Source organism: Vicugna pacos, chromosome X, assembly GCF_048564905.1.
Source record: "Vicugna pacos chromosome X, VicPac4, whole genome shotgun sequence".
Taxonomy (NCBI): Eukaryota; Metazoa; Chordata; class Mammalia; order Artiodactyla; family Camelidae; genus Vicugna; species Vicugna pacos.
This window is the reverse complement of record NC_133023.1, coordinates 90,361,882-90,389,739: the sequence shown is the minus strand read 5'-3', so window position 1 is coordinate 90,389,739 and position 27,858 is coordinate 90,361,882. Positions and strand designations below refer to the sequence as shown.

Here is a 27,858-nt window from a genome sequence, read left to right as displayed (position 1 = left end):
TCCCCCTGCCCCCGGCAGCTGGCTCAGTGAACTTGGAACTCTGCGTGGTGCCAAAGGGTAAAAGAGTTGGACTGCTGACCCATTCTGGCCCCAACATGTCCTAACCAAACAGCGTGTCCTCGGGCAGGTTCCACTCCTTCTGGAGTTCAGTTCTTCTATCTGTAAAATGGGGAAACCAGATTCTGCCTACACATGTTAAAGGTCATCCAAGGATGCTGGAGGAGTCAACAGCATTGTCACTGTGGCTCACTGTGGAAAGTTCAAAGGTACCCACGTGCCAGGAAGTCTGGGATAGTGATTGGACACGGCTATCAGTCTGTTCCCAATTTTGGGTAGGGCCATATTCCAGAGTGGTTCCCTATCCCGTGGCCAAATTCCTATGGCTTAGCTCCCTGTGCTGTCAATCGGCATGGAGCCCCCCAAGGTTTAGGAGCGATGGGCTCACATGTGGATGTCCCTGGGGCTGGTTTACATGCCCCTTCCCTGGCTGATCTCCCTGACCCTGGGGTGGCGGTAACACAGCCAGAGGACTCAGCCACCTGCCCTTCCTCTCCCTCTACAGGCATAGCAGGGAGCCTGGAGGCAGCCCTTGTTCCTTCAGCCTGTGGGCTGCAGCCCAGAGGCCACTGTAGGGCCAAGGACAAGTGGGGGTGGCCAGAGGCGGCCTCCAGGGTGCAGGAAGACCAGAAAGTCAGGAGCCGGCGTGGGTCTGGCTATATCCAGCAGGTGGTGGTAGCTTGGGGCTCTCTCAGGGCATGGAGCCCCTGGCGGGGAGGGCACTGCCCTGCCTTGGTCTTTTTTTAGGTGAGGGGAGCAACAGGCTCTGCCAGCTCATAGGTTCGATCTTCTGGGCTCACAGGAGGAAAGGGACTAGCTGACTCTCCTGTCCCGGGGCTGGGAGTTGGGAGCTGAGGGTGAAATGTCTAAGCCCAGAGCAGGGTCCTGCCTGGGACCAAGAAGCCCCACACCCCAGGGGCTTGGTCCTGGAGGAGGAGGCTGAGGGCAGTGGTTTCCAGGCAATGGATCAGCAGGGGCTCTTGAGGCGGGGGTGGTATGGGGTGAGGGGAGCTGCGCCAGAGGGTCAGGAGGGTAGTCTCGAGGCGCTAGACACTCCAGCCAAGGATGGCGAGAGTGGAGACTGTCATCAGAGGGGCCCAGGAGGCGGCGGGTGCAGCCCTGGCGGACAGGGGCTCCGTGTGTCGCTGCAGCCAGGAGAGTTCCTCTGGCAGCTGGCGCCGCTGCAGCTCTGGGCCCACCTTCTCACGGATGGTCTGGTAGTAGCGGTTCAGGTACTGGAGCTGCAAAGGGTGGGAGAGGTGAGGGCCTCCCCAGGCCGAGCTGCCAAGAGGTGAGGACCTGGTGCCATCCAGTGCCCCCAGGGCCCAGGTCCCCACTGGTCCCCATAGGTCCCCAGCTGTCATCAGGCCACAGGCATTCTCTGGGGTCTTCAGAGGCACTTCTCCACGGTGGCCGTTTAACGTCGCAGTGATGTACATGGGATGGGTGGGGCGTGGGAGTGGATTTCAGGCCCAGGAATGAGAGTGAGTAGGGCAGGCATTATTATCCCCATTTCACAGAAGAATGGACTGAGGCCCAGAGAGGAAGGGACTGCTTTTAGTTTCAGGACATGAGGTGACAGTCCAGAGACCAAGTCTCAGATGCCCCAGGAGTTCACTACCTGGGGTTTGACAGGCTGGTCTGACCGGAGAGTTCTAGAAGCTCTGGGGTCAGGTGAGCAGGGGAGGGATGCCCCAGTGTGTGCCTATAGGTGTCACCGGTGTGGACCCTTCCGAGGGAGGGGAAGGGTCAAGGTATTGGGGTAGGGGGAGAAGAGGCGAGAGAGGCCCCGGGCCAGGGAGAAGGCACTCAGTGGCTCACCTGCTCGGGGGACAGCAGGCTGACATCGATGAGGTTCCGGTCATAGGGCACCAAGGACACCACTTCAAAGGTCAGGTAGGTCCCTGGGTACTGGGGGGCCACAGGTAAGGCAGGAAAGCAGGGAGTGAGCAAGGGGGAGGAGCTAGGCTGAAGAGAGGGAAGGAACCCTCTACCCAGAAGCCCTGGGCACAGGGAACTGGCCTTTGTCAAGCCTGAGCCCCACGCACTGCCCTCAGCCACCCCCATCCCCCGTCTACCATTTAGCCACCCGCCTTTGGTGCTTCCCTCTTGATTTCTGAAGTTTAAGGCTTGCATTTCTCAAAGTGTGTGCATCCACATCACCTAGGAAGCTTGTTAAATGTGTAGATTCTGGGGTCTGTCCCCCAGGCCACTGGAGTGAGACTCTTTAGAGCAGGACTGGGAACTTACATTTAAATAATTTTAAGGTATTAGGTTTTTATATCTTTCTATCTAATTTCCATCTCCATTTACCTATCTCTATCTCTGTCTATCTATCCACATCTCTAGCTGTGTATCTATCCATTGATGTTATCTATGGAGCTGAGTATAAAGAAGAAAAAAATAGCCCCCAATTCCCATCTCCCAGAGAGCTCTTGCAAGTGTGTGCTTAGAAAGTCTGAACTACGAAAAGATACCCAACAGAAATGGAAAGTCTCCTCTCTGCCTGCTTTCCTTCCTGAAAACATATTTGGCATATACAGTATATATGTATATATTTTAAAAATTCATGCAAAATGGATCCTCCTGTACACTTTACTGCACCTTCTCCCCCGCCACCCCCCACCATAGTAAACCTAGGAGAGTGCTCTATATTAGCACAGAGAGGTACACCTCATTCTTTTTAAGGGTCCATAATATGCAGATAATTATTTAAACAATGATGGATAGTTAGGCTGTTTCCGCTTTTTAAATTGTTACCATGATGCTACAATCAACATCATCATATAAACATCTTTAGATGAGGTGACCTTTGGGGACTATATCCAGAAGTTATATATCTGGCAGTGGGAATGCTGAGACAAAAGGTATAGGCATTTTTAATATGTATTTTGATAGATATTATCACACTGCCCTCCCGAAAGGTTGTACCAATTTGTACATCCCCCAGCAATGTGTGAGAGTGTCCGTTTCCCCACAAGCTCACCAACACTGAGTATCATCAAAATATCACCAGCACTGGGTATCACTGAGCATCTTTTCACATTTATGGACCATTGGTGTTGATCTCAGTGAATTGCCTCTTTATGTCTTCCCCATTTCAAAAATTTTCCCTTCTTTTGCCTTATTGATTTTTAAAAACTTAGGAGAAAAGCTGGAAATTCACCCCTTCTCTGACATACGTGCTCTACTTGCCATACATTTTTTTTACTTTGTTTATGGTATTGTTTCCGTATAGATATTTTTTTAGTTATTGAGTCAGTTATCAATCTTTCTCCTCATGACTTCTGGGTCTTACATAGAAAGGCCCTTTTCCACCTTGGGATTATAAATGAAGTCATATAGGTTTTCTTCTAGCTCTTTCGTGGTTTCACCTTTAAACCTCAATCCATTTGGAATTTTAGTGACAGTGAGGTTCTTAAGTTTAATTCCCCCCATCCAAATAATTAGCCATTTGTCCCTCTGCCCATTTATTAAACAATCTCTCTCTTCTTTACTGATCTAAAGCATCAGCTTCATAGTAAACTAAATTCCCATCTTGTTTATGGAAATCAGAGAGTCTATTTCTGGACTATTCTGTTCCACTGTTCCATCTGTCTCTCCCATCTCTGGTGTCTTACTGTCTTAGTGATGGCAGCTTCATAGTGTGTGCTAATATGTGAAAGGGCTAGTTTCCCTTATTGCTCTTCTTTTTTAGAATTATCCTAGCTACCTAGCTATCTTTGCATGTTTATTTTGACAAATAAACTTTACTATCATCTTGTGAAGTTACAAAAGCATCCAGTTAGCATTGAGACTGAGGTTGTCTCAAATTTATAGATTAATTTAGGGAGAAATGACATCTTCATAATATCAAGGCTTATTTCCAGAGAACACCATTTACTTAAATCTTCTTTATGTTCCCTCAGTAGAGATTTTATCCATGTAAGTCATTTTAAGTTTGTATGTAGATATTTTATCTTGTTGGTTGCTGTTATACAGAATCTTTATCTTAACAAGCTCCCCTGGTGATTATTATGTGCATTGAGAACCAGTGATTTAGGGCAGGGGTACTGATTCATTTGGTCTGGAGTGGGACCTGGGCATTGGCATTTTTAAAAAAAGCTCTCCAGATGATTCTAATACTCTAATGTGCAAAAAGTTTTAAGAAATTGATTTATGGAATTTTTCTGGAGCTAAGAAAGACCCCAAATAAATTCATGCCCACACATTACATTCCCCCTTTGATCTTCCTTGTCCCCAGCAGCCCAAAGTCAGTGCCACACTGCCCACACTTCCAGCCCATCTCAGTGGCACTTTACCTTGGTCTGTGCTTCTACCACAAGTACCACATCTTCAATACGGATCCCAAATTCTCCATCCTGATAGTAACCAGGTTCTAGGAGACACAAGAGATGCTGGTGACATTAAGCAGGGGGAGGTCCCAAGCCCAGGTTTCCTGTACCAACTGAGGAGTGACTGGAGGGCCCGGCTGCCCCCCTGATGTTGGCTTCGGCAGACCCCTGCCCCAATTGTCAGATGCTCAATAGCTATGCAGAGTCAACCTGCCAGGCCTCATATGTAATCCAGCGGGGAACATTCAAGCTCCCACTTAGGTCCTGGAGGCACTTCCATATCCCTGTGTGCCACTGTCCTGTTCAGCACTTGACTGGAGACTCTGGAGTTTGGATGTACAGTTAAGAACCAAATCCCACAGGCAAAGTGAGGGTATGGGATGAAGGGGCTTGGGAGTGAGGAGGTGAGGGAGTGCAGTGGTGGAGCCGGGGTGGGCCTCTGCAGGGTCGTGCTCCCTGAAGGCTGGCGTTCCCTAGACTGCAGTCCTGGAGGAGCCCGAGAACCTTACCGATGGAAGTGAACATGCCCTTGGCCATGGCAATGTTGTTGAACTGGAATCCCACTGGCCCTGGAAAGGGAGATGCAGGCATGGTGTCAGCTCTCCTGCGCTCAGCGGCTTAGAAACTAGCCAGCTCCGGGGAAGAACGGGTAACTGGGGATCTTTAGCAGCGTTTGTCCCCCACACTATTGTCTACCTGGGGCTGGGACAAACCAGGTTGGCTCTGGCTTTTATTTCTCTGGAATCTCCCGGTCAGCCACTGGGCCTTGACCTGCCACTCCTGTCTCTGGGGCCCTCCTGAATGCCAGTATTTCTCACTTACCCTGTGGAGCACCAGTGCCCCACCAGCTGGTTAACCTTGCGTGGGTCTCCGCACCTCTGTGGGTCTCGGTCGTTTTCATACCTGTGAAACGCTCCACCTCTTTCATAAGCGGGGGAACTCAGGTGAGTGTTGAGGAGATACCTACACTCGTGCACGCACAGGAAGTTGCCAATGCCGTGGCCTGTCCCGTGACCATAATTGAGCCCAACATCCCACAAGGCTCTGCGGGCAAAGGCCTCCACCATTCGCCCTGGAACAAAGATGGCTTCTGGTCAGTTGGCTGGACCCTAGACTTTGCCCCTTCCTGCTCTCTTTTTTCAGACTAGCCACTAGGATGGTGCTTGAGGAGAGGGGCCCCTGAGAGGCAGGTAACCATGCCCTATCTCCAGTCTGTTCTACATTGTACCCATTACCTAGATTGAGGATTCTACTCCAATTTCTCCCCATCTGTCAAGACACCTGCTTCCTCCAGGAATCCTCCCATGATGGCTGCAGCCCACACTAACCACCCCCACCCTTGAGCTCCGGCTCCAGCTGCTGTGTTAGATTAGGAGACAGGAGGCTTGGGTTCAAGGCCTGGCTCTCCCACTAACCCTCTGCGTGACCTTGGACAAGTCACTTTCTCTGGGCTGGATTTTATCTAGACAATGGATGGGATGATGATATATTCCTTGCCCCACTGGTCTCCCAGGGTGCAGTGACATCAGGGCCTAAGGCTCTGGGTCCAGCCTGGTTTTTGAAACTCACCTGATGTAGCAGCTGGGAAGACAAGTCTGGACAGATCGATATTTCCTATCAACACACGGGTATACACCTCCTAATGGGGAGAGGAGGAAGCCGGGAGTTTCCAGCTGCGCGGCCTGTGTACACACAGGTGTGTGGGCCCAGGCCTGGGCTGGGGTATGAAGCGGGGGAGGCGTGTACGCGTGTGTGGTCACCCAGGCTCTGGAAGACAGCCGGAGGAGGCTGAGGAGGACCTGCCCGAAGCTGGGGCTTGGTCCACTCAGATCCCTTTGGCTGGTCCACAGAGATGCTTGTAGGTGATGGTGAGTTGAGGCTGTGACAGTAGGGGTTTGGGAGGTAAACTCTCTGGGCTGGAATCCTGACATGGCCACTCACAAACTGAGACCTTGGGCAAGTGACTTGAACCGCTCTGTGCCTCATGTCCTCGTCTGTAATGGGGCAATCGCAGTACCAGCTCATAAGGTGGTGAGGAGGAGTAGGTAGACTCATGCGTGTAAGATGCTCCCAACAGACTAAATGCTCAAATAGAGCTCAGTGCCCTTTGCTGCCATTATCACCATCGCACATTAGTTCTCTTAAGGTTGGGATGAGGCCTGATTATCCGGCAGGTCGGCCTTGCTCTTTTGGGGATGTTACCTTGTAGAAAGAGGGAAGGGAGGTGGGCTGACAGTGGCCTCTTCTCCTGGTCACTCGCTGTGGCAATGTGGTGAACCCCCCTTCACCACACACACACACACAGAGGCCTGTCATCCTTTGCCCGACAGTCTGGGGCAGTGGATCCACCCGCTGAACTGTGAGCTCCTTAAGTCTTGACCAGTGTTTGTTTTTTCTCTCTCTCTTTCTCTCTTTCTGGCACAATGTCTGAGCCACGGTCTGCTTGCTGAATGCATGAATGGGTCCCCTGCTCTCCACCCCAGACAGATGCCCCCTAGTGCACACAGACCATGTCCCCACCTCAGCCCCAAGTGGATCAGCCTTTGCTGATTCCTGAAAACCTTCCACCTCTTCCCTTCCACCTCTGAGACTTGGCTGGTGTCAGTTTTCTCCACCTGGAATGGAATGCCTGTCTTCCACCTTTCTGCAGAGCACAGGGCTAGGCCCACAGACAGCACTAGAGAAACATTTGTTCACTGATCTACTGACATGAAATGATAAGCTTGGGCTGAGGCCCTGTTGGGGGCCTGAAATATCTCTGGGGAGTAGTCAGGGACACTAGGTTTTCTGGCACAACCTTGCTGTGTGACCTTGGGCAAACTACTTAACCTCCCCGGGCCTCAGTATCAGCCTCTATACAATCAAATGGCTCTTCGTGGAGTGATTGCTTGGGAGCCCCTTGGGTGAGCGTGGGTAGGGAAATCGGGTCCAATGCTTACCTTTTGGAAAGCAGAGGGGGTGCCCCAGTGGACTGTTCTGGTGATGTCTGTTGTCCCGTCCCTGTGGAGAAGGACAATCAACACGTCCAGCTCTGCTGAGCACCTTGGGGTAGGGATCATGGCCATGTGCTTCCCATGTGCTTTCCACGGGGGTTTGAGGGGCAGGGCTGGGAAGGAGGCGGGGAGGGAGGTGACAGACAGAAACAAGATGGCTGTTGTCATGCAATTCCCATCCTCAGCGTCTAAGCAGGAAGGGGCTCTGCAAAGCTATCACGTTCACATGGTATCACAATACCGTGTTGTCTAAAAATTCCGATTCCCCACATACATCCTCCACCCTCACCCCCACCCATTTTGGCTGTTTTGTGAATCTGGGTTTCCTTGGGCCAGCCTGGCTCTAGAAGCAAGGCCTCTTCCAGGCTTCCTGGGAAGCAGGAGGGGATCGTCCCATTCTCACAGAAGAGGAAACTGAGATCCAGAGAGATCATAACACTCATACATTCATATACTTATTGACTGTTTGCAGAACACTTTGCAGCTCCTTGGAAAGGGAGGCAGACCTGACCTTATTATCCCCATTTCACAGATGACGCAACTGAAGCCATGAGGCCGTCTCCCTCTCTGAGCCACAGAGAGGCCAGGGCTGGTGCAAGCACTGACTCTGCACAGTTCTGTCCACTGTAAACACGGATCTGCCCCAGGGATTTGCTCAGAGTCCCAGTGACCTGAAGTCAGAAGCCAAACAGTCGCCTGCAGCCGTTCCCCTAGGCTGGCCACTGTGGCCACTCCAGGGGGTGTTATGGGGTAATGGTCCCAGGGCCCTAGGGACTCTTCCTTGGGAGCAGGTCACAGGGCGTGCCGACTTCCTCAGAAGGAGAGAAGAGGAAGTGAGGTGACCATTTCCCCGGCCTCACCCCACTCGAGCATGCCCCAATCCAGCAACGCCCCACAAATTCACTTCCCCTTTGTGCATCGGCCATCTCAAGCACGCACAGCGCCGCGCTGGAGACTGCAAAGGCTGCTGGGCTGCGCGCCTGCCAGGCTGGCTCCCAGAGCCCAGCAAAGAGCCTTTGTCATTAGTACATTCAGCACAGGATAGAGGATGGGAAACTATTCCTTGTTCTTTCATCAGTTCAGCACATCCCTTCCTTTCCTCCTGTCTAAACTTCCCACACTCCACTTGCTCCCTAGATGAGAGGGGGAAATCTTCCAGCTCATTTCAGATCAGCTCCCGGGTGAATTATTGGTCCTATATTTGAAAGGAATGGGCTTAGCCTAGTCTGCATGGCTGTCATGTCTGGGTGTTCAGGTTATGCACTGTACAAGGGTAACCCATCTAAAGGAATGCCGTTCACTGCATGGGTATGTACTAATTTCAGTGAGCATACACAAGTGGATGCACAGATTGTGGAGTCCTGGAGCAGGAGACAGTGTCCTTCTGTATAACCCTATCTGTGGTCATGCATGTGGTCAGAAGAACATACACAGATATCTATGCACAGACCTATCCCCATGCTGATGGGTGTGCCCTGTCCCAACTGTGCTGCAGGCATCCCCTGAGGTTGTGTCTCTCGCCTGCCTACTGCTCTTGGAGGCCTGATCCTGTCCCCAGTCCCCTTGACATGGTCATCTCACCGTGCAGTGGGGGAACAGGGGGCTGAGGACTGTGCATCGCGCTGGTGGCACGCGGGCCATGTCCATGGTGTGCATGAGTGGGTGTGAGAATATGGGTGCAGTGTTTGTGCAGCCAGGCAGGGCAGTTGAGCATGGCTGTTTGGACTGTGTAATAATGTGCGGGCTTAAAAAGCATTTTACAAGGAGAGTCTTTTCCTAATTCTCACAGGGTAGCACCTGTGGGCAGCACCACCATGTTGGCCTCTGTTGCCCACTGTGCAGGGACTCCCACATGTGAAAATGGCAAGGACACTCAGGCACATTCAATCCAAGCCCCTCTTTTCTGAGACGAAGGATCCAAGCCCAGGAAGGGAAAGCTTTGGGGGGATGCCTGAGCTGAGACAGCCAGGCCAGAGCCGGGCAAGGAGTACATACCAGTATTGCCCCCCAGAATCCAGCAGATACATCTCATCTGAAGATAGCTTGCGGTGCAGCTCCTTGGTTGGGCTGGGAAGGGGAGAGATGCTGATAAAGGAGCCGCCTGACTCTGAGCTGGTTGGGGTGGGGGTCCTGAGCAAAAGCAGAGGAACCCCCTTACCCCTAGGGGCTGACCTTCTAGCTCCTTTGGGGGCATCATTATTTCCCAAAGGGTCCTGGGAGACCATTGAGCTTCTGCTGCTAATGTCCTCAGCGCACAGCTGTTCATCCCGCACCTGCCCAGGCAAGGCCCTGGTACCCAGGGAGGGGGGATAGGAAAGAGCACAGAATGTAGGAGAGCCTTAGCCAGCACGCAGCCCAGCCATCTCCTTTCATATCAGGAGAAACAGGCCTGCAGAGAAGGGGCTGAGGGGAGGCCCCGAGGGAAAGGCATGAGGGGGCTGGGCCTGGACCCAGATTCTCAGTCCAGTGCTTTATCTACTGACCTGCTGCCTCCAGGAGCAGAGAGCCCCAAGAAGCCAGGGCTCAGGAAGGGAGGGTGGGGCTGAGAGCAGGAGCTGGTAGGGCTGAGGAATTCCTATCGTGTCACTCTCTAGTGGGAACAAGGGGCTGGGCCAAGGCAGCTGAAGGCTTGGGGATGCTAGGGGAGGGAATTCTGGGATAGGCCAGGCCAGCCCTTGGAGGGCATCTGCCCTCTCTCAGCTCTGCCCTCACCAGGCTGAGGCATTCGGTCAGCTTGACATTCCCCCTCTCCCTCAAATTTCATCAGGTCGGCCTGTAGGTTTCTGTTTTCTATGGAGCCAAACATCTGGCCAGCCTACCTCTTGGGCCCGCCTTGGCTAAGTGAATGGGCCTCTCTCCCCATGTGCTTGTGAGCTTTAAGAATTAGGAAACATAACTTACAGGAAGCCAAGGAAAAAATCCAGCAATAGCCTTGTCTCCCTTCTAGGTCCTTCTGCCCTGAGTGCTCACAAAGTCCCAGCCTTTTGGCTGAGGTTGGGGGAGGTGGGGTAATTACTAGAGTCTTTTAATTCAAAGGATATTCCCCACCTCTGACTGGGTTCCACTCCCCACCCCCATCCCCTACAATGCTGAAGGCCTCAAGGCTTAAATGTGGACTCAGGTCCCCCAGAGAGCCCCAGAAAATTATTTCTCCTGAAGTACCTGTAGTGAGCCAAGGCAGCATTCAGGCCACTAGCAGATATGGTTTCGAAACTGGATCCAGAGAAGAACTCTTCTTCTCTGGAAAGTACAAGGCAGGAGTAGTCAATGAATGGGTTCAGGGACTGGGCTGGGCCCCAGGGTATCTAACAAGGGCAAGTGAGGGTCACTGCTGCTTCTACCTCAGCCAGACTCCGTTTGGCTTTCCCAGCCCCACCTCCTGGTTCCAGTCTTCCCAAGCCTTGACCTGTCACGTACAGACCACTCAAGGTCAGAGAAGGAGGGACTACAGACACCAGTTGTTCCTCCTCTACGTCCATTTTACAAGTTGGGAAACCAAGACCTTTGTCCCACAGTGAGGTCTTAGTAAAGCAAGAGGGAAGAAACCTAGCTCCCTGTATGGGAAAACTGCCCCAGCGCCTCAAACCTACGGTCTGCCTAAGGCCTGGGCCAAGCGGACTCTCAGGGAACCTCCCTCCTCAACCTGATACTCTCAAATGGTCCAGGGGCCAACCTCGCCTGAGTTAGCCTCTCCCAGGAGACTGGCCCATGCCTGAATCAGACACGAGGGGGCGCTGTTGGGTTGTGGCCCTTCAAGTTGTCCCGCTTGCAGCGAGCTGGGGAACGTCATCCAACACCCCTGCCCAGCTTCCCGACCACCCAAGAACCTATCACTCCTTGTTCCACAGAAGCCCTCAAATACAAAGAGGGTCTTCCCTCCTCCGTAAGTAAGGAGACCAATCCCCCTCCCGGCCCCCACCCCCACCCCCACACTAAGCCCAGCTGAAGAGGATGGCTGTGGTCCTTCACCCTCGGAACTTCTCCAGCTGCTCTGCCCCCGAAAACTCGTCCACGGTGCCTTTGGGCACGTTCTTCTCCAGCCAGACCAAGTAGCGGATCACGGCCACAGCGTCCCGCACCTGGAGCGGGGCAAGCAGAGAAGCCGACTGAGGAGTGGTCTCAGCCAGGGCTCCGGGATGAAGGCAATGGAGTGATTGCTTTGGGAGATGAGATTTAAAAGCATGAGGGTTTTACTGGCTATTTGATAATATTAAGGGGTTCTTACTAATGTTTATATATATGATCAGAGTGTGGTCATGTTTTGAAAAGGGTTCATCTCTTTAAGAGATACTGAAGTGTTGATAGAAGAAACAATAAAATAGCTGGGACTTGCTTAAAAATCATCCAGCCGCAGGGGGTAGGGGGTAGAGGTAATGAGTGTGGGATTGTAGAGGAAATGAGATTGGCCTCAAGTTGAGTTGATGATTGTTGAAGCTGGGTGATGGTGTTTGGGGATCATTATGCTATTTCCTCTACTTTTGCATATGTTTAAAATTTTCCACAAGAAAAGTTAAAAAAAAAAACTAGGCAGCTTATCCTAATTTTAACAGGAATATCCAAAAGGGTGAACCATCTCCTCCCCTGGTGAGAAAATTATTACAGATAACTCTCATCTAACATTTGGAATGTGCCAGGCAGTGCTCAAAGCAATATATATAAAATATATAATTATGTAATTATATTTATACATATATAACTATATACTTATAAATATCATGTATTTCTATAGTTATATATTTATATGTATGTGAATGTATGTATATATACTATGTATAATATATTTATATTAATTGTATATTAGTTAATATACTTAAACATACATTATTTATTACATATTATTTATATTATATAATACAGCTATATTTCTTTGATCCTCACAACCACCTATACTGTAGGTTACAGTTATGACCCTCACTTTATAGATGAGGTAATTGAGGCCTAGAGAGGTGCAGTGACTTGTCTAAGGTCCCCCAGCTAGGAGGTGAGTGGAGGAACTGAGATTTGAACTCAGACACCACAGCTGCAGGGTAGGGGCTCTGCACCACAGTACCATGCTGGGAGCAAGGGATGGAGCGTGAGTGGGTACCCAGGAGCTTGGCGACCTCTTCTATGTTTCATTGAGGGCCTTCTTCAGGCTCCTCCAGCAGGATCTCCTTTCTAACCCATGAGACCGGGAGCTCTCCAAAGGCTCGTCTGTCTGCCCCTGGACTTACGTGGCTGGCCCTCAGGAGGGTCTGCTCCTTGCTGTTTTTCACCGCCTTGGTTATCATCACTGGGGAGTAGGCGTCTGCTACGAGTTTTTCCTGTTGCAGGCAGAGAGGAAGAGGTCTGGGAGCCCTCTCTAAGGCACGGCCGTGTTTGAAAAGGATTGGCAGGAAACTCCAGCTGGGATGAGACTGGCCATTTCCTGGGGTGGCAATGCCCTTCCCTTGCATGCTCTCTCTCTGTGCAGGGATTCCCTAGTCCTCCCTGTCCAGCCTAACCTCCCCTGTCTCCCTCCCTTCCCATTCCCGGATCCCGCCAGCACCAGCGCCAGCGCTCAGCGAAGGATCAGAGCCTGGCCCCTGCCCATCCACGGACTGTTCTGACAGTGTGTTTCCCACACACCGCATAGCATAATGGCTACCATTTATTGGGCGTCTGCCGTGTGTCAGGCACCAGGCTTTCTATGCACTATCTCTTTAATTTTCCTCAGAGCAACGCCTTGGAGGTTGTGACTCTTAGTGCTATCTTACAGGTGAGGAAACAGAGGCCCAGATTGGCTAAGTCCCCTGTCCACAGTCACTGAACAGCCAATTCTCAGTCTCAGGTTTGGTGACCTCAGAGCCTCTGCTCTACCAGGCTGTGCTCCCCCGGCCTCCTCGACAATCCGAGCTCTCTGTGGACAAACGTCCTGCTTCTTCTTCCGTCTCTTCTCAGAGAGGCCTAAAAGGGGACTCCCAGCACCACTGTTGACTGAGGGGCTGTGGCCACTCTGTCAGGCTGAGACTTAACTGGGCTGTTGGTGGGGGGTGGGGGCAGTGCCTGGCATGAGACAGGGCCTGGCAGACCCACCTTGGGTATCACTTCATAGAGCCCATATGAGGTGTAGCTGGTGCCAATCCAGATCCTCACGTCTCCGGAGGTGTAGGCCTGCACGCTGTCACGGACTTGGCTGTAATCTTCGAGTTGCACACACATGGAGCCCGTGCAGCCAGAGTTCAGGTACTGCAGGGCCTCAGAGTTAAAGCGACTCTTGTTTGCAAATAACCTGGGTGGAGAGGGAAGACCAGGAGGATCCTGAGAGTCTCTAGGGACAGGGCCAAAGACTAGAGGGCCTTTATTCCCGGAGGTCAGAGGAATCCCGCGCTGGACAGCTAAGCAGACCAGATTTGGAGTACGTGGGACAAGAGATCAAGAGAGTCAGGAAAAGCCGATCAGAGGCTTCCTGGAGGGTCCTGCTGGGGCAGGCACTCCACTCCTGGGAAGGCTGCACGTTGGGGCAGTGAGGGGTTGGAGGAAGTCGTGACTGCACACCAAGGACAAGCCCTACCTGATGGAGGAGTCGGTGAGCAGCGTGTAGGAATAGAAGAAGGGATTATAAGGGATGTCACTGCCGCGAAGGTTGAAGAGCCCTGGGGAAGAGAATTGTTTGCTTTCGCCCCAAAGATCCCCAGCAGCACACCTACATCATCTGCTCCTGAATGTTTCTGTCTTTCAGGGGTCTTTGAAGCACTAGTGCGTCCTAGGGGCCCTTTCTCCCAGGAAAAGGCAGATAGATACGCAGCCAGCAGTCAGTGCACAGTTTCAGTGGGTCCCCGGAATATGTGAAACCCAGAGCTGGAGTCAGCTGAGAAGCCTGGAGCCACGTTAGGACAGAATAGGGCTACACAGGGTGCTAAAGCTGGGAGTGTGAGTGCCCTGGACTCGTGGCCAGGCGGGGCTGGGAGGTGCTTGCTGGGCCTCCTCCCCTTCATGAGACAGGAGCCTTTGCTGCTGCAGTCGCCCAGTCCGCTGGTGGCCCGCAGGCTGGCCCCAGATTGCATGGGGACTCCTGGTTTCCTTCTTCAGTGGACATGAACTCCTGTCCTCACCCTTCGTAATTCCTGCAGGCCATGGTCATGGAGACCTCAGAACTCTTGTGGGAGGAGTCCTGTGCTGCAGGGCCCAGGAGGCTTGGAGGCTGAGGGGAACCCAGGTGCCCACCTGCATCCACAAATCCATACTCACAGGCTGTCTCATCAAGGGCCGACAGAAGCACGGCAGTTGGGGCCTCGTGACGCTTTTGCATCTGGCTGCGGATGTCAGACACTTTCTCCTGCCAGGTGCTCCCTAGAAACAAAAAAGCCCAAAGACAGCATAGGTGACATCCCTTCTCTTTGTCACTCTGTTCCTGAGAGGGCTTCCTTAGGGCAATAGATTCCCATTCCTTTACAAGCAGTAGAACCCTTTCTTTAACCAAACTCTTACTTGTGTAGTCATTAAGGGCATGAGTTCTGGACCCAGACTGTCTGGGTTCAAATCTTAGCTCTGTTGTTACTTGCTGTGTGACCTTGGGAAAATTACTTAACCCCTCTGTGTCTTACTCTGCACATCTGTAAAATATAGATGGATTATAATGATACTGTCTACCTCAATAGAGTTATGAGGTCAAATTAATTAATATTTGTAATGTAGAATGGTGTCTTGGTGTTTAGTAAGTCTGGTATAACTTGCTGATCAATAAATAAGCATGCAGAACAGAAATCATGAGAGCAGAAGGGCAGAGGGATAGGACTGGGCCATGTATAATCCTCTCCCCTGCAGTAACCCAGTGCTTACTAAAGCCACTTGTGTAGCCACTATGGAAAACAGTATGGAGATTCCTTAAAAAACTAAAAATAGAGTTACCCTATGATCCAGCAATCCCACTCCTGCGCATATATCCAGAGAAAACTCTAATTCAAAAAGATACATGCACCCCAATGTTCATAGCAGCACTATTTACAATAGCCAAGACATGGAAGCCAGGGAAATATACATAAGATCTTATGGTAGCTCACAGAGAAAAAAATGTGACAATGAATATATGTATGTTCATGTGTAACTGAAAAATTGTGCTCTACACTGGAATTTGACACAACATTGTAAAATGATTATAAATCAATAAAAAATGTTAAAAAAAGAAAAAAACTGAAAAAAAAGGACATGGAAGCAACCTAAATGTCCATCGACAGATGACTTGATAAAGAAGCTGTGGTATATATATATAATATATGAAATATATAATATATATAATGGAATACTACTCAGCCATAAAAATAATAAAATAATACCATTTGCAGCAACATGGATGGACCTAGATATTATCATACTAATTGAAGTAAGTCAGACAGAGAAAGACAAGTATCATATGATATCACTTATATGTGGCAGCTAAAAATGATAAAATGTAGTTATTTACAAAACAGAAACAGACTCATAGTCATAGAAAACAAACTTATGGTTACCAAAGGGGAAAAGGGGAGGGGAGGGATAAATTAGGAGTTTGGGGTTAGCAGATACAAACTACTACATATAAAATAGATAAACAACAAGATCCTACTGTATAGCACAGGGAACTATATTCAATATCTTGCAATAACCTAAAATGAAAAAGAATATTAAAAAGAATATGTATATGTATGACTAAATCACTATACTGTATACCAGGAACTAACACAACTTTGTAAATCAACTATACTTCAATAAAATAAATAGAAAACAAATTTATGGTTACCGGTGGGGGGAAGAGGGTGGGAAGGAATAAATTGGGAGTTCGAGATTTGCAGGTACTAACTAGTATACATAAAATAGATAAACAACAAGTTTATACTGTATAGCACAGGGAACTATATTCAGTATCTTATAGTAACCTATAATGAAAAATGTGAAAATGAATATATGCATGTATGTGTATGATTGAACTATTATGCTGTGCACCAGAAATTGACACAACATTGTAAACTGACTATACTTAAAAAAAGAAAGCCACCTGGGTCTGGGCTAAGCACTTTGTGTACATTGTTTTAATCCTTACTTGGCCCATTTTACAGATAAGGAAATTGAGGCCTCAGAGAGGTAAAGTGACTTATCTATGGTTTTCATAGTTGGCAAGGGGTGAGACTTGAACCCAGGTCTGTTTGACTATGTGGTTCAGCTCTTAATCAGTATAGACACTGGACTATCTTGCTAACATTGTTAGTCTCCAAACTTGTCCTTAAACTCTGTGTCACAGAGCCGTCCTTTCTGGGATGTTCGTATCCTGGTGCTAGGACTTTGATTTTCATCTTTTTTTTCCTGTTCCTGGTGATGCATATAGGGTCTTTCCCTAGGCAGGGCTAGGAATTTGCTGATGGAAGGTCATAAGCATTAAGGGTCCTAGGTGGGCTCAGAGATGAGCATAAATAACTTAATGCCATTAAAAACATCTTTCTGCATACAGGTAAAACTATTCAACAAGAACTAAAGCTTTGGGTACGATACATTTTTTTCAAGGTTTATTTTACTTTATTGTGGGAAAATATACATAGCTTAAAATGTATCATCTTCACCATTTTGAAGTGCACAATCCAATGCTTTTCATAACATTCACAAGATTGTGCAACCACCACCACTATCTAATTCCAGAACATTTTCATCATCCTAAAAGGAAACCTTGTAGCCATTAGGCAGTCCCTTCCCATTCCCCTCTCCCCACCCTCAGCCCTAGGAAACCACTAATCTGCTTTTTGTCTCCATGGATTTGCCTACACTGGATGTTTCACTCGAATGGAATCATACAATATGGGGTTTTCGCTGGTTTCTTTTACTTAGAATTATGCTTTCAAGGTTCATGGATGTGATACATCTTTGAGGCAGTAAATAAAGGCCAATTTAAATTGTCTGATACGCACAGGTCTCTTGGACTAACTACTTTTCATGTTCTTCCCTTTGGCCCCTTTAAAACCTGTGAATGGCTGGAGAGAAAGTGTCTCCTGTCTCAATAAGTTTAGAGACTCTGTTCTTGGGCTTCCTGGCCCAGTTCTGGCTCCAGATGGCTTTTCCTTGAAGGCTAGCAGCCTGCGAGGGTGTGGCTTCCCCCAGTTTGTGGGAAGTGATGAAATCCACGTGACTTCTCTCCCAGTCCCTGGAAGCTTTTCCCCTTTATCCCCTCCTCTTCTTGACATAACTGCACTCTTCCTTATCGGAATGGGATAGGTTCTGTTTAGGATTGAACCGTCTTGGATAGCAAGTTCCTTTAAAAACTGTGTCAAGATGCAGGAAGAATGATTCTGCAAGTTACATCAGAATGAATAAAGAAAATTGGACACAATTTTGACTTGTTTCATTAGACCTGCTATTTTGAAATTTCCCTCCTTTTTGGACCCCTTTCCAAACAAGGAATGTGCGGAGACCTGCATGTGGTAAGCGGCCTCTCAGATTGCCCAATAATCCTAGGAATCCATGGGCTTGTTCAGAATTCTTAGGGAGGTAGGGGGTGGTGGTGGCCAAGGCATTGATTCATAATCAGTAGCCTGGTCCTGGTCAGGATTTTAGTTACTACTTATAAGAATCATAGAGCATACTGTTCTTTTATGATGCATTTAGATGGTGTCAGTGGGGTCAAGATTATTGATGTTAGAATTCTGAGGGGTCAGTTAATTTTCCTTTGTGGTTCGACCAAAACTTGAACCCTAATCTGTGCCACAGACTGACCTTGAACTTAGTTTTTGCTTCCTTTGTCCACCCCAGCCCATCTGACCCCAGCCATTTGACATCTAAATTCCTCATCACAGGAGGGCCAGAGGTCAAGGTCTGAATGATTCAGTACAAATCAGTCTTCACTACTACAACTCATGGTTTTTTTTTTTAATCTCTCTTTCTTTGAAGGGGTAAGTTTTTTTTCCCCCATCTTTCTCTGACTCCCTTGTTTCCTCCCTTCCTGTTCCATCTCACTTCCAATCCTGACACTCTTTATTCCAGCAATTTCTAAATATGGTCTGAGGAACTTCTGATTCAAACTCTTTGAGGGGAGGGGGCCTAGAAACCTATATTTTAAACAAGCATCCCAAGCTATTCAGGTGCACGTGAAGTTTTGAGAAGTTTTGAGAACCATTGCTTTGGGACCTGTTAGGATGAATTTTTCGGCCAGAGGAGCAGCAGCGGGGACCCCGTGTGGCTCCAACTTGGGAAATCACCTGTGAATGCCTCCTGCAGGGCATAAACGGGCTCGCTTGGCACTGCGGGCCTCTCTGACCCCCACACCAGGTCCACAAGGTTGATGGTGATGGACACCAGCTCTCTGTCAGACTCTCGGAGGGCTGCGTCATAACTCTCCCAGGAGTCTGCAGAGACAGGAAGGAATCACTTGTCCCCTGCCTGTTCATACCTCAGAAAAAATTGTGACCAAGGCAAAGTGAGTTCTTGTCCCCTTGGCCTCCCATTCTGCACCTGCAGCCCAGCTGCCAGGGCCAGTCCTAGCAGACTGGCCCTCCTGGGCTGTGTCCTCTCACCTTCCTCTTTCAGCTTTCAAAGCCTAACTGCCCTGAGCCCACCCAATGCTGTCCATCACCAGTTGTCTAAGCTCGTCTTTTTAAGTGCTGATAACTGTGGGGCCCTCCTTCTGACACTGTCCATTTAACTGAGCTTCAGTGCCACAGCCCAAAGGAATGGGAGACTCAGGCCACTGGAAAGGCTGGCAAAGAAGTCAGTTCTGAAGCGGGAGCCTTTCAGGATCTATTCATGAGCACGTCACCCCTGGGGGCAGATTGGCCAGCTAACTGGGGCATCAGAGCTCAGGGCACTGTGTTCCTGGAGTTGGAGGGGACGGTGCTGCTTTACCCAGAAGCCCTCTTGACTCCTTTGACCCTTCCAAACTCTTTCCAGAAGATCCTAGTGCCCTAATTGGTAGAATTCCAGAGCACAGAGGTTGGCTCTGGGTTTAAGAACATCCTGGCCTACTCGTCTGCTAGGTCTTAATGATTCCCTGAGTCTTCTGGGTTGGGTCTCTGCATTCCTGACTTTAAAAGAAATCTATATTTATTCTTTTAAATATATTTTCAAGATGCAATCCAGGAATACATCTTTGTTGCAAAATATTCTGCAACCACAAGTTCAAATATTCGATCTTTGAGTCACCCTGCTTCCGTCTACCAAGGTGTGCTTCTTTACTTCCCCGGGGGGCTGAGTCACCCGAGCTGGTGTGGACAAGCCCAGGGATGAGGGAAGAACATACCGATGGAAAAGAGGAAGGGATCGAAGCCTACATGCCCTCCAACAGGAATCTCAGCGAGGAGCCAGGTGACAATGGGAGTGGTGCCAACTGAGAGAAGGACAGGAAGAGACATTGAGGTCATCTCCAGGGCCAACCCCAGGCCCTCCAGCCGGGCTTCTGTCTGTGACAGTTCTGCTATGTCTGTCCTCCTTGATATCATCTGCAAAGTTTAGGGATGGCTTCAAATTTCCTGAGCTTTCTCCAGGGGCCCAGCACAGCCTTGCAGGTACCCCCTCACCTCTACCTTCCTGAACCCAGTCCAGTTCCAGGGCTTGGGGAACAAATCCAAGCCATCGCTTTACCTTCCTTATGGAGCTCCCAATTGCAGTCCATCTGCCGCTCAGCCTGGGTCCAGTAGCGGCTGTCGGTCCAGAGAGCTGCTTTCCCCATGGTCACTACCGCAATTCCTGGGGCAGAGCAGAGAAACTTGGAGGGGAGGGGGAAGGTTCCCCCTAAAGGGTGGCTTTATTTAGCGACTGTGTGATGCGGTGCTGGCTCTGAGAATGTCACAAGGGGCCTCTGGAAAGAGTTTCTCTCCTCCGTTGGAAAGGAGTGAGGCAAGAGATGTTAAAGAGAGTGTTGGGGGAAGCTAGCTGGAAGGGTGTCCTGGGTTGGGCATGACTGCTTTGCGTCGAGGGCCTCTCCTAAGGATGCATTTAGCAGGACGAGTGGGGTCTGCTTTTGGCAATCCAAAAAAAGCCCATGCTATGTCTAGGTGCTCTCAGGAAAGAAGGTGTGGCAGTCAGTATCAAGATACAGTGGCTGATGGGGACACTATGCAGAGGGCTTAACTGAGGACAGGCAGGGAAGCCAAACCCAGTGGCTTTAGCAAAGAGAATGGCTTGTGACAGGCAAGCAAGGCAGCCTGAAGCCCAGGGGAGGGATGTTTAAGGATCAGCAAGTAATGCTTAGTTTTCATCCAAGGGGCCAGGATCAGGGTAGGAGGCCCCTTCTGCAACTGGGACCCCATAAAGGACCTCTATGTTTGTATCTCATTTGGCCTTGTGAGGTGATGTTGTCTATAAAAGGACCAGCAAAGCAAAACTTTGTCCCCAAAAGTGCCATTGTGTGAAGGGGATCAGTGGGCTCCTAGTGGTTAGATAGAGAGGTAGTAACTGCCCCAGAAATGGAGCCCAGGCTGGGCCTGGCTGTGCAGAGGCCGCAAGCATGGAAAAGAAGTCAGGGGGCATCTGCCTCATGCAGAAGTGTGGCTGGTGGGCTATGAGCCGTGGGCCATGGTGACCCTTTTTGGAGTGGTGGAGGGGAGGCAGATGGAACAGTAGGGGCCTCTGGACACTAGGTCCTGGCTGCTGAGAACTAGCCACACCAGGGCTTCTATGACCACTCTGGGTCTTCCAACAGAAGCAGTGGGGGCCGGGTAATGGCTGTCACCTGCAGACCCTGTGAAGCCCGTCATCCACGCACGCCTCTGGTCACATTTGCTGATATACTCGCTCTAGGAAATCAACAACACCATCGTTAGCCTTCTTTATGGAGTTACACCCCTCATGGAAGGCCCCCCAACCACATCCCAGTTCTTTCTGTCTAGTCAGGTTCAACCAGTCCTACAAGCCCAAGCACACTGGGCACTTCTTCCGGGAAGCTCCCTGGAACTCTCCCAACTCTCAGGATCTTCCCTTCCTTTGAACAACTGTTTTTCTTGGCGTCTAAACCCCATAGTCCAGCACTGGACTTTTCTGCAAAGAAGTCTTGTCTCCCTGGCCAGGATGCAAATTCTGTGCAGTCTGGGATCATGTCTTTTGATTCCTTTGGGTTCTCCCCTCCAGTTGTCCACCTCCGCCCCCAGTCTAGCACAATATAATGGGTACATCATAAATACCTTCTGCAGAGAGCTCTACACATTATTGTATTTTGGTTCTCATAATCCTTGAAGATAGATCTCATTATTCGCATTTTGCAGTAGAGGAAACTGAGGCTCAGAGAAGTTCAGGCACTTACCCAAGCTTCTCAGGCCTTTTCAGCAGGTGGGAAAACTAATTCAAGTAATCTGCTTGACATTGAAAATGCCTTCTCTTCCAACTGGGCTGGTATTGTGAAGGTGGGTGGGGTGGAGGTGGAGCTAGGATGGAAAAGGGTGGGATGGGTGGGATGGGTGGGCAGAGGTGCTGCTTTGGGAATAGTAGTTCTGGTTCAGACCACCTTCTTTCTTGTCAGCACCCCCTACTACCAGCCTACACCCCAAACTCATGGAGTCTTGGACTCTGGATAATTTCAGCGCTCCATCCACCAGGTGATGGGAAGGGTTGAGCCAGAAGGAAGCTCAGGGTCCTTCTAATTCAATTCTCAGCCCACATTCCAACCTCCTAGGGCAGGGGTGTCCTAAACATTCATTCTGATCTGCCATCTAGGAATTGATCAAAATCATTCTGAGGTTGTTTATAGTTTCATTGCCTGAGGTCAAGGAGAATTGGCCATGTCTGCTCTCCTATGTAAAGGGATACATTCTCTCAGTTGCCCTGAAACACTCGTGTCCAAGCTTCCTACTTACTTCCCTTTGCCTGTCAAATCCTTCCTCTGTCTTCCATCTTCTGTCTTAACAGCATCCTGTTTGTGGTCTGTTCTCTTAGGTCAACCTGGGTAGCAGGGGGGAGGGCTGGGTGGCGCGGGGAGGAGCTGTCCCTTACCATGTGGGCATCCGTATCAGGGATGATGTATGCAGAGAGATTCTGTGTATGCATCTGCTGGCGCAGGGCTGTGAGCTGTGCTGTGGTATTGACCGCAGTAACTGGAAGGTACTGACAGGTGACAGGAAGACACCAAGACACACACACACACACACACACACACACACACTTTGCTTAGAGAAAATGATACCAGGGCCCCCAGCCTCCAGAGGAGCCACCAGACTCTCCTTAGGCAGGGGTTGGGGGTGGGTAGGCTGGATCAGCCCGGAGAGGGATGGGGCAGCAGCTGATGTCATGGGTTAGTCTAGATTAAGGTGTCTGGGCTGAGTGGAGACGGAGGTGTTTAAGAGCTTGGAGAGGGACTTTTTGCGACAGTAATGGGACCTGAGTCTGAGTCTGGAGTCAGAGGTGGGCGAGAACTGCGGGGTCTGAGCCCTGGTGCTGGGCCAGGCCAAGGGATGGGCCTTCTTTGGATACCTTGAGGTAGAGTTGCCAATTTAGCAACTCAAAATACAGGGTTCCCAGCCAGTCACATCAGAATTCCAGGTAAACAATGAATAATGTTTTAGTGTAAGTATGTCCCATGCACTACTTGGGTCATACTTATACTAAAACTATCCATTCTCTGAAATTTAGATGTAACTGGACGCCCTGTAGGTCATCTGGCAGCCCTACCTTGGGGACTTGTTTCAAGTTTCCACTCATTGGTCCCAAGTGGCCGAGAAGAGTGAATGAGTACCCCCAGCAATTTGGGACATTGTCCAGAAAGATCCTCTCTAAGCCAGACATTTTGTTAAAGATGATTTTATCTTAAAAAGCATGGAGTTTTTGTTTTGTTCTGCCTTCTACTCAATGATAGATCCAGGTTAGTTTTCATAGAAAAGTCAGGTGCTTTGCCCACCTACCTGCCTGCCCCAGTGGTCTCATAAAGTTGATAACACAGGTAGGTGTATCCCATTTGTCCTGAGACTTTACTGACCTGCTGGCAGGCCCCCGAGCTCCCACCTTCTGGCCTGCTCCGGCCCAGGGAAGCTCTTCTGCACTCAAAGCTGGTTGTGGAAAGAATCACTCTGGTCTCCAGCTAGGGAGCCGGCGAGCTTCCCGTTTCGATATGCCAGGTCTTCTCCCAATCTTCACATGCCAGGCCTCCCTCTCTTGACCTTCAGCTGGCTCTTCTAGCCCTCTGTCTTCCACCCTCTTCCCTTCAGTGCCTCCCTCTTCCCTGTTCCTCTAGAATTTTTGTTTGCTTTCCTTCCATCCTCCTCCTGGTCTCTGCCCAGGTTCAGCTAAAGGCCAGCAAGGGGCCTCCTGCCTTCAGGCCAGCTGCCCAGCCCCAGGCCGGGGCAGGGGTTGGGGGGTTGGGGGTGGGGGGGTGATAATCTGCCGTGGGAATGGGTGGGAGGGAGGGATGGGGGCGGATGTCAGACACCTGAGAATGTGCTGCTCGTCCTGAGGGAGGTTAATCAGAAACAGTGGCCCCAGAGTCCGGAAATCAGGAGGAAGGCTGGTAGAGGCAGAGGTTAGCAGCCGAGTGCATGGGTGATGGAGAGGAAGGTGGGAGCAATGGGGTAGGGATGGGGGTGGGGCTGGGCAGGGCGGAGGCAGGGCCTCACCGGAGGGCTGATTGAACAGTTTCTCACATCCTCTCTCTGGTCCAGTGGCTTTGGGTGGCCCCAGGCACAAGCTAGAAACCAGAGAAAAACCCAGGGTCACTTAAAGACCAAATAGCTCCTAGAGAGCAGGGAGACGTGTCCCCAACCACCCCGCAGGGCCTCCATCCTTTGAAGCACGAGATGCTGTCCAACTCTACTTGAGGATAAAAATAATCACATTTCATAGGAAATCAGGCTGAATTGGATGGCACCCTGGGTCACAATCAAAGAAACCTGTTTCATCGACAAGTGATTGCCACTTTTGGATGGGTTTTAGTGTTCATTAAATCAATTTTTTCCTTCTAATCTAATTGGGTCTTTTCAGGGTATACCAAACTGGAAAAGTTGTGTGTAAATTAAATTTTTGTAATCAGATTTTCTCTTAAATGCTCTAGAGGATCTCGCTAAATAATCACCCCACCTTTGTTCTACCCTTCTATAAATCTAATTAAGTATATATTGGGTTTACTTAAATTCAAGGCCCACTTGTACCATTTCTTACAGTCCCAATCTCTGCCTAAGACAGGCAATCCCAGGCTGACATCGTCCCCTGGTGGGGAAAGGTGGGTTAGCATTTAAAGAGCTCCTACTATGTGCCAGACACTGAACTCAGGGACTGAGCTCTAGTGTCTCATTTGACACCTGCAACAACCCGGTGAGGTGGGTATTATTGTCTACTTTCTATAGAGGAGGAAGCCGAGGCCCAGCTACGTTTGGTAACTCACCAAGTTTTGCCACAGTGAGTCCATGTTAGGGCAGGGATTTGCCCCTGAGTCATCTGAGTACAAAAAAGCCAATCTTGGAAGGGTGGTGCCACAGCAGGGACAGAATGTGTAGAGACTTTCCAACTAAGGCTCTGCCTCAAATTTGGTGTGTCCCAAAGAGAATCACCCAATATTCGTCGAGCAAACATTTCTTAGGTACTGCTGAGTGTCAGCTCTGGGCTAAGTCCTGTAGGCTCTGGGCCTTCACACCCTGAAAGTCCGATGGTCTCTGACAGGCCTTCGCTCTGGCCCCCCACATTCTAGTGGGGCTCTCCCCAGAGGGTAATGGAGGTCAGAGTTTGCCGAGACACTATACTTTTAATTTCTGAGTGAATCTAGCTACAGATGGAAGGAACACAGCTGGGTTCTAACACCATGAATACCCTACCTGTCTGTCTCAGTCTCATCAACTCTAGGGGGAGATGACACTCACTCTGTTGACTCAAGAAAATGAACACTCATTTCTATAGGAGTGGATCTCTGGCAAAATTGTGGCACTAAGACACCAACACAAGAAGGAAGATGCAGCCAACCCATGTCTCTCTGGACACTCCAACTGCTAATTCTGAGGCCAGGGCTGTGGCTCCCAAAGGTGAGAGTCGAACCACTCTGTGGTCCCTGGCACAGGGCTTGGCACTGGGGAGGCGCTCAGCAACTGGGTACTGAATGAATGAGCGGGGTCCTACTGCCCCAGAGCAAAGGGAAGGGAGGCCTCCCTAAGGCCAGATTGGAGTGGGCATGGAGGATGCTGAGCTGGACACTTAGCTGTGATCAAAGAGGACAAACAGGACATCACAGGGGTGATAAGGACCAAACTTTAGTTAGTCTCCCCCAAGCCCTCTCCTTGACTAGGCCTTGACTTCCATGTCCATCCTGTCCTTGCTGGGCCTGCATTGCCCAGTCTTAGCAGGAATCCTGCTAAGTCAGTTTGGAGAGAATTCTCCACCCTTAGTATCTCATAAACCTTGTTATCTGATCAAATTCCTCATCTCCCATCCTTGATATCTGATCACCCTAGCTTGCCTTCAGCAAGAACCCCCCTGCCCTTGATGTCTTCTCTTGGTAATTTGCCATCCATCAACTCCCTCACTCTGCTCATTGACAAGAAGCCTTCAGCCATCTTTGCTGTGTTAGGAGTTGAGCCTGATCTTTCGTCCCTATTGTAGTGCCCCTATTGCAATAGTCTTGGATAAAGTCTTCCTTACTCTTTTAACAAATGGTAGAATCATTTTCTCTTTAACAGGTAGGAATAGAAAGGGACCAAACCATACTTGAGCTGAGCTGGCCCTGGGGCTCCCCTTCCTCAAGACAGGAGGACCAAGAGAAAAAGAGACATCCTGGGCCCAGCCTTCACTCCAACCCTTTCTGAGCCCACAGCGGAGAGGCTGGAGCTGCTCTCCAGCTGGACCTGCCCTCACAGCGTGGGAGAGAGAGAGACGGGGATGCACATACCACAGAGGAGGACAAGCCAGGGGGAGCAGCCCCAGAGAGCCCGGGCCATGGGGTCTTCAGTTGCCGGTGCTGGGTGGATGGAGGGTCAGGGGAGAGTGGGCAGGGCGGTTTCCCTGGCCTCTTCCTCCAGGCCTTTCTGGGTCAGGAGCAGCCAGGGGGTGGGGGCTGGTGGTGGGGAGGAGACGTCCAGCTGGTGGATAGAGAGTCCTCCTCTGGTCTTTCGTTTCTGAGGGTTCCAGGAGTCAGCCTGGGTGGAGAAAGACTGCCCCAGGCAGCCTCTGCTGGCTCTCAGGCACCCGGAATAGGGTGTGAGCCCGCCCCGGGCAGAGTCCAAAGATCTCCAAGACAGCAGATCAGCAGCTGGTCCCAATCAGCCTGCTTCTCCCAGCCCCCTCGTTAGCAGCCAGCGGTCATTCCCGAATTCTGTCCTCCTCCCTCCACAAGCTGTTTCCCATTAGCTCCCCTACCCAGGGCTCTGGCTCCAGCCCCACTTTTGCTTAGAGATAGATGTTTATCCCTCCTCCCTCTTCAAGCTGGCCTGTCTCAGGAAAAACCAGCGTCCTCTGTCCTCAGTGCCTGTGAAGCCCCACTGCACCCCTCAGGGAAGTTAGTTCCAGCTGGAGAGTGACTTTCTTGAACTGAGCCTGAGTCCCCTTAGGAGAGTCCCCTCTGTAAAGCGCCAGCAGCCCCTAGCAGAAAGGACGCCTGCCCTTCTCCGGGGATGGTGGGGACGGTGATGTTTCATTCCGCTGCTCGTGCCATTCACACCTGAAGGAACAAAGGCCCAAAGGCCTACTTGGAGGGACCAGGGGATGACACGGAAGAGGGAAGAAGACCCAGAAAGGGGAGGGGAGTTTGGGGGCTCTCAGAAGACAAATCTGGTTAACTGGACATGCCCTTTCTGCCATGGCTTCTAGAACAGGTCTTTGTTCCCCCTCGGTGTTGGTGACTCAACCAGCATGACTCCTGACAGGGGAAGTGGGGAAACTGAGGCCATCCCTGTCTCCATCAACAGCAGCAGAGGGCAGCTTGAGGCACCAGCACCAAAGCAGCTCCTGGTAAATGCTTTCTAGACCCCTTCACCGGAAAGGGATACTTCAAGAGACAAACAGACCCAGTGGACAGACCCAGGCTCAACCTAGCCTGGAGGGCCCCAGAGGCAAACTTCCCATTCCTTTTGATCTTATTTTTAATGTATTTGTACTCTACTCATATCTATAAGTCTAAGGCAGCTTTCAAATTATCCATCCAAATATAAAATAAATCATTTCGAAGAGGGAAAGGGGGCCTTTGTGGGACTCTCTGAAGGAAAGGAGTCTAAATGAGTGAGGAGGTTCAGGGAACTTGACCTTCAGGAATAAGCCTCAGCCTCAGAGGACAGACTGGGGACAAGGCCTGGGAGACCCCGTGTGGTTCTAGGACCGCTGAGCCTCCCGCAGTCTGTTCCTTGTTCCCCTACCGCCCGCCCCATTCCACAGCTGGGAGTGAAGTGATCCCCAGAGACCACAGGACCGGGGAAATGCCCCCTCAAAGGCCTTTCCCTGCCCCAGGCCCTGTATTAGCCACCCCAAATGGCAAGCAGGTAGACTCGATGGGATCACACAGGGAAGGGACCCCAAAGGCAGCCTTCGAGGACAGACAGTCCTGCCTTGACCAGTGACCTAGGAGCCAGACTGCCAGGGCTTCAGTCCCAGCTTTGCCCCCTGCC

At 50.4% G+C, this 27,858-nt stretch overlaps 1 protein-coding gene across 1 annotated transcript; it reads right to left on the bottom strand.

The window, feature by feature from the left end:
- Positions 1-17: 17 nt before the first annotated feature.
- Positions 18-26,436, bottom strand: XPNPEP2 (X-prolyl aminopeptidase 2). Its single transcript, XM_006203996.4, has 21 exons — positions 26,151-26,436; positions 23,896-23,966; positions 22,283-22,393; positions 21,030-21,093; positions 19,940-20,044; positions 19,599-19,685; positions 18,562-18,708; positions 14,594-14,695; positions 13,917-13,998; positions 13,439-13,634; positions 12,598-12,687; positions 11,354-11,463; positions 10,547-10,624; positions 9,380-9,451; positions 7,331-7,391; positions 5,961-6,030; positions 5,359-5,463; positions 4,901-4,960; positions 4,359-4,435; positions 1,879-1,968; positions 18-1,298 (listed from the first exon to the last, which is right to left on the bottom strand). Exons 1-21 carry the CDS (start codon positions 26,197-26,199, stop codon positions 1,104-1,106), a joined length of 2,022 nt encoding a protein of 673 aa, XP_006204058.1. The 5' UTR covers positions 26,200-26,436; the 3' UTR covers positions 18-1,103.
- Between the last annotated feature and the right edge of the window lie 1,422 nt (positions 26,437-27,858).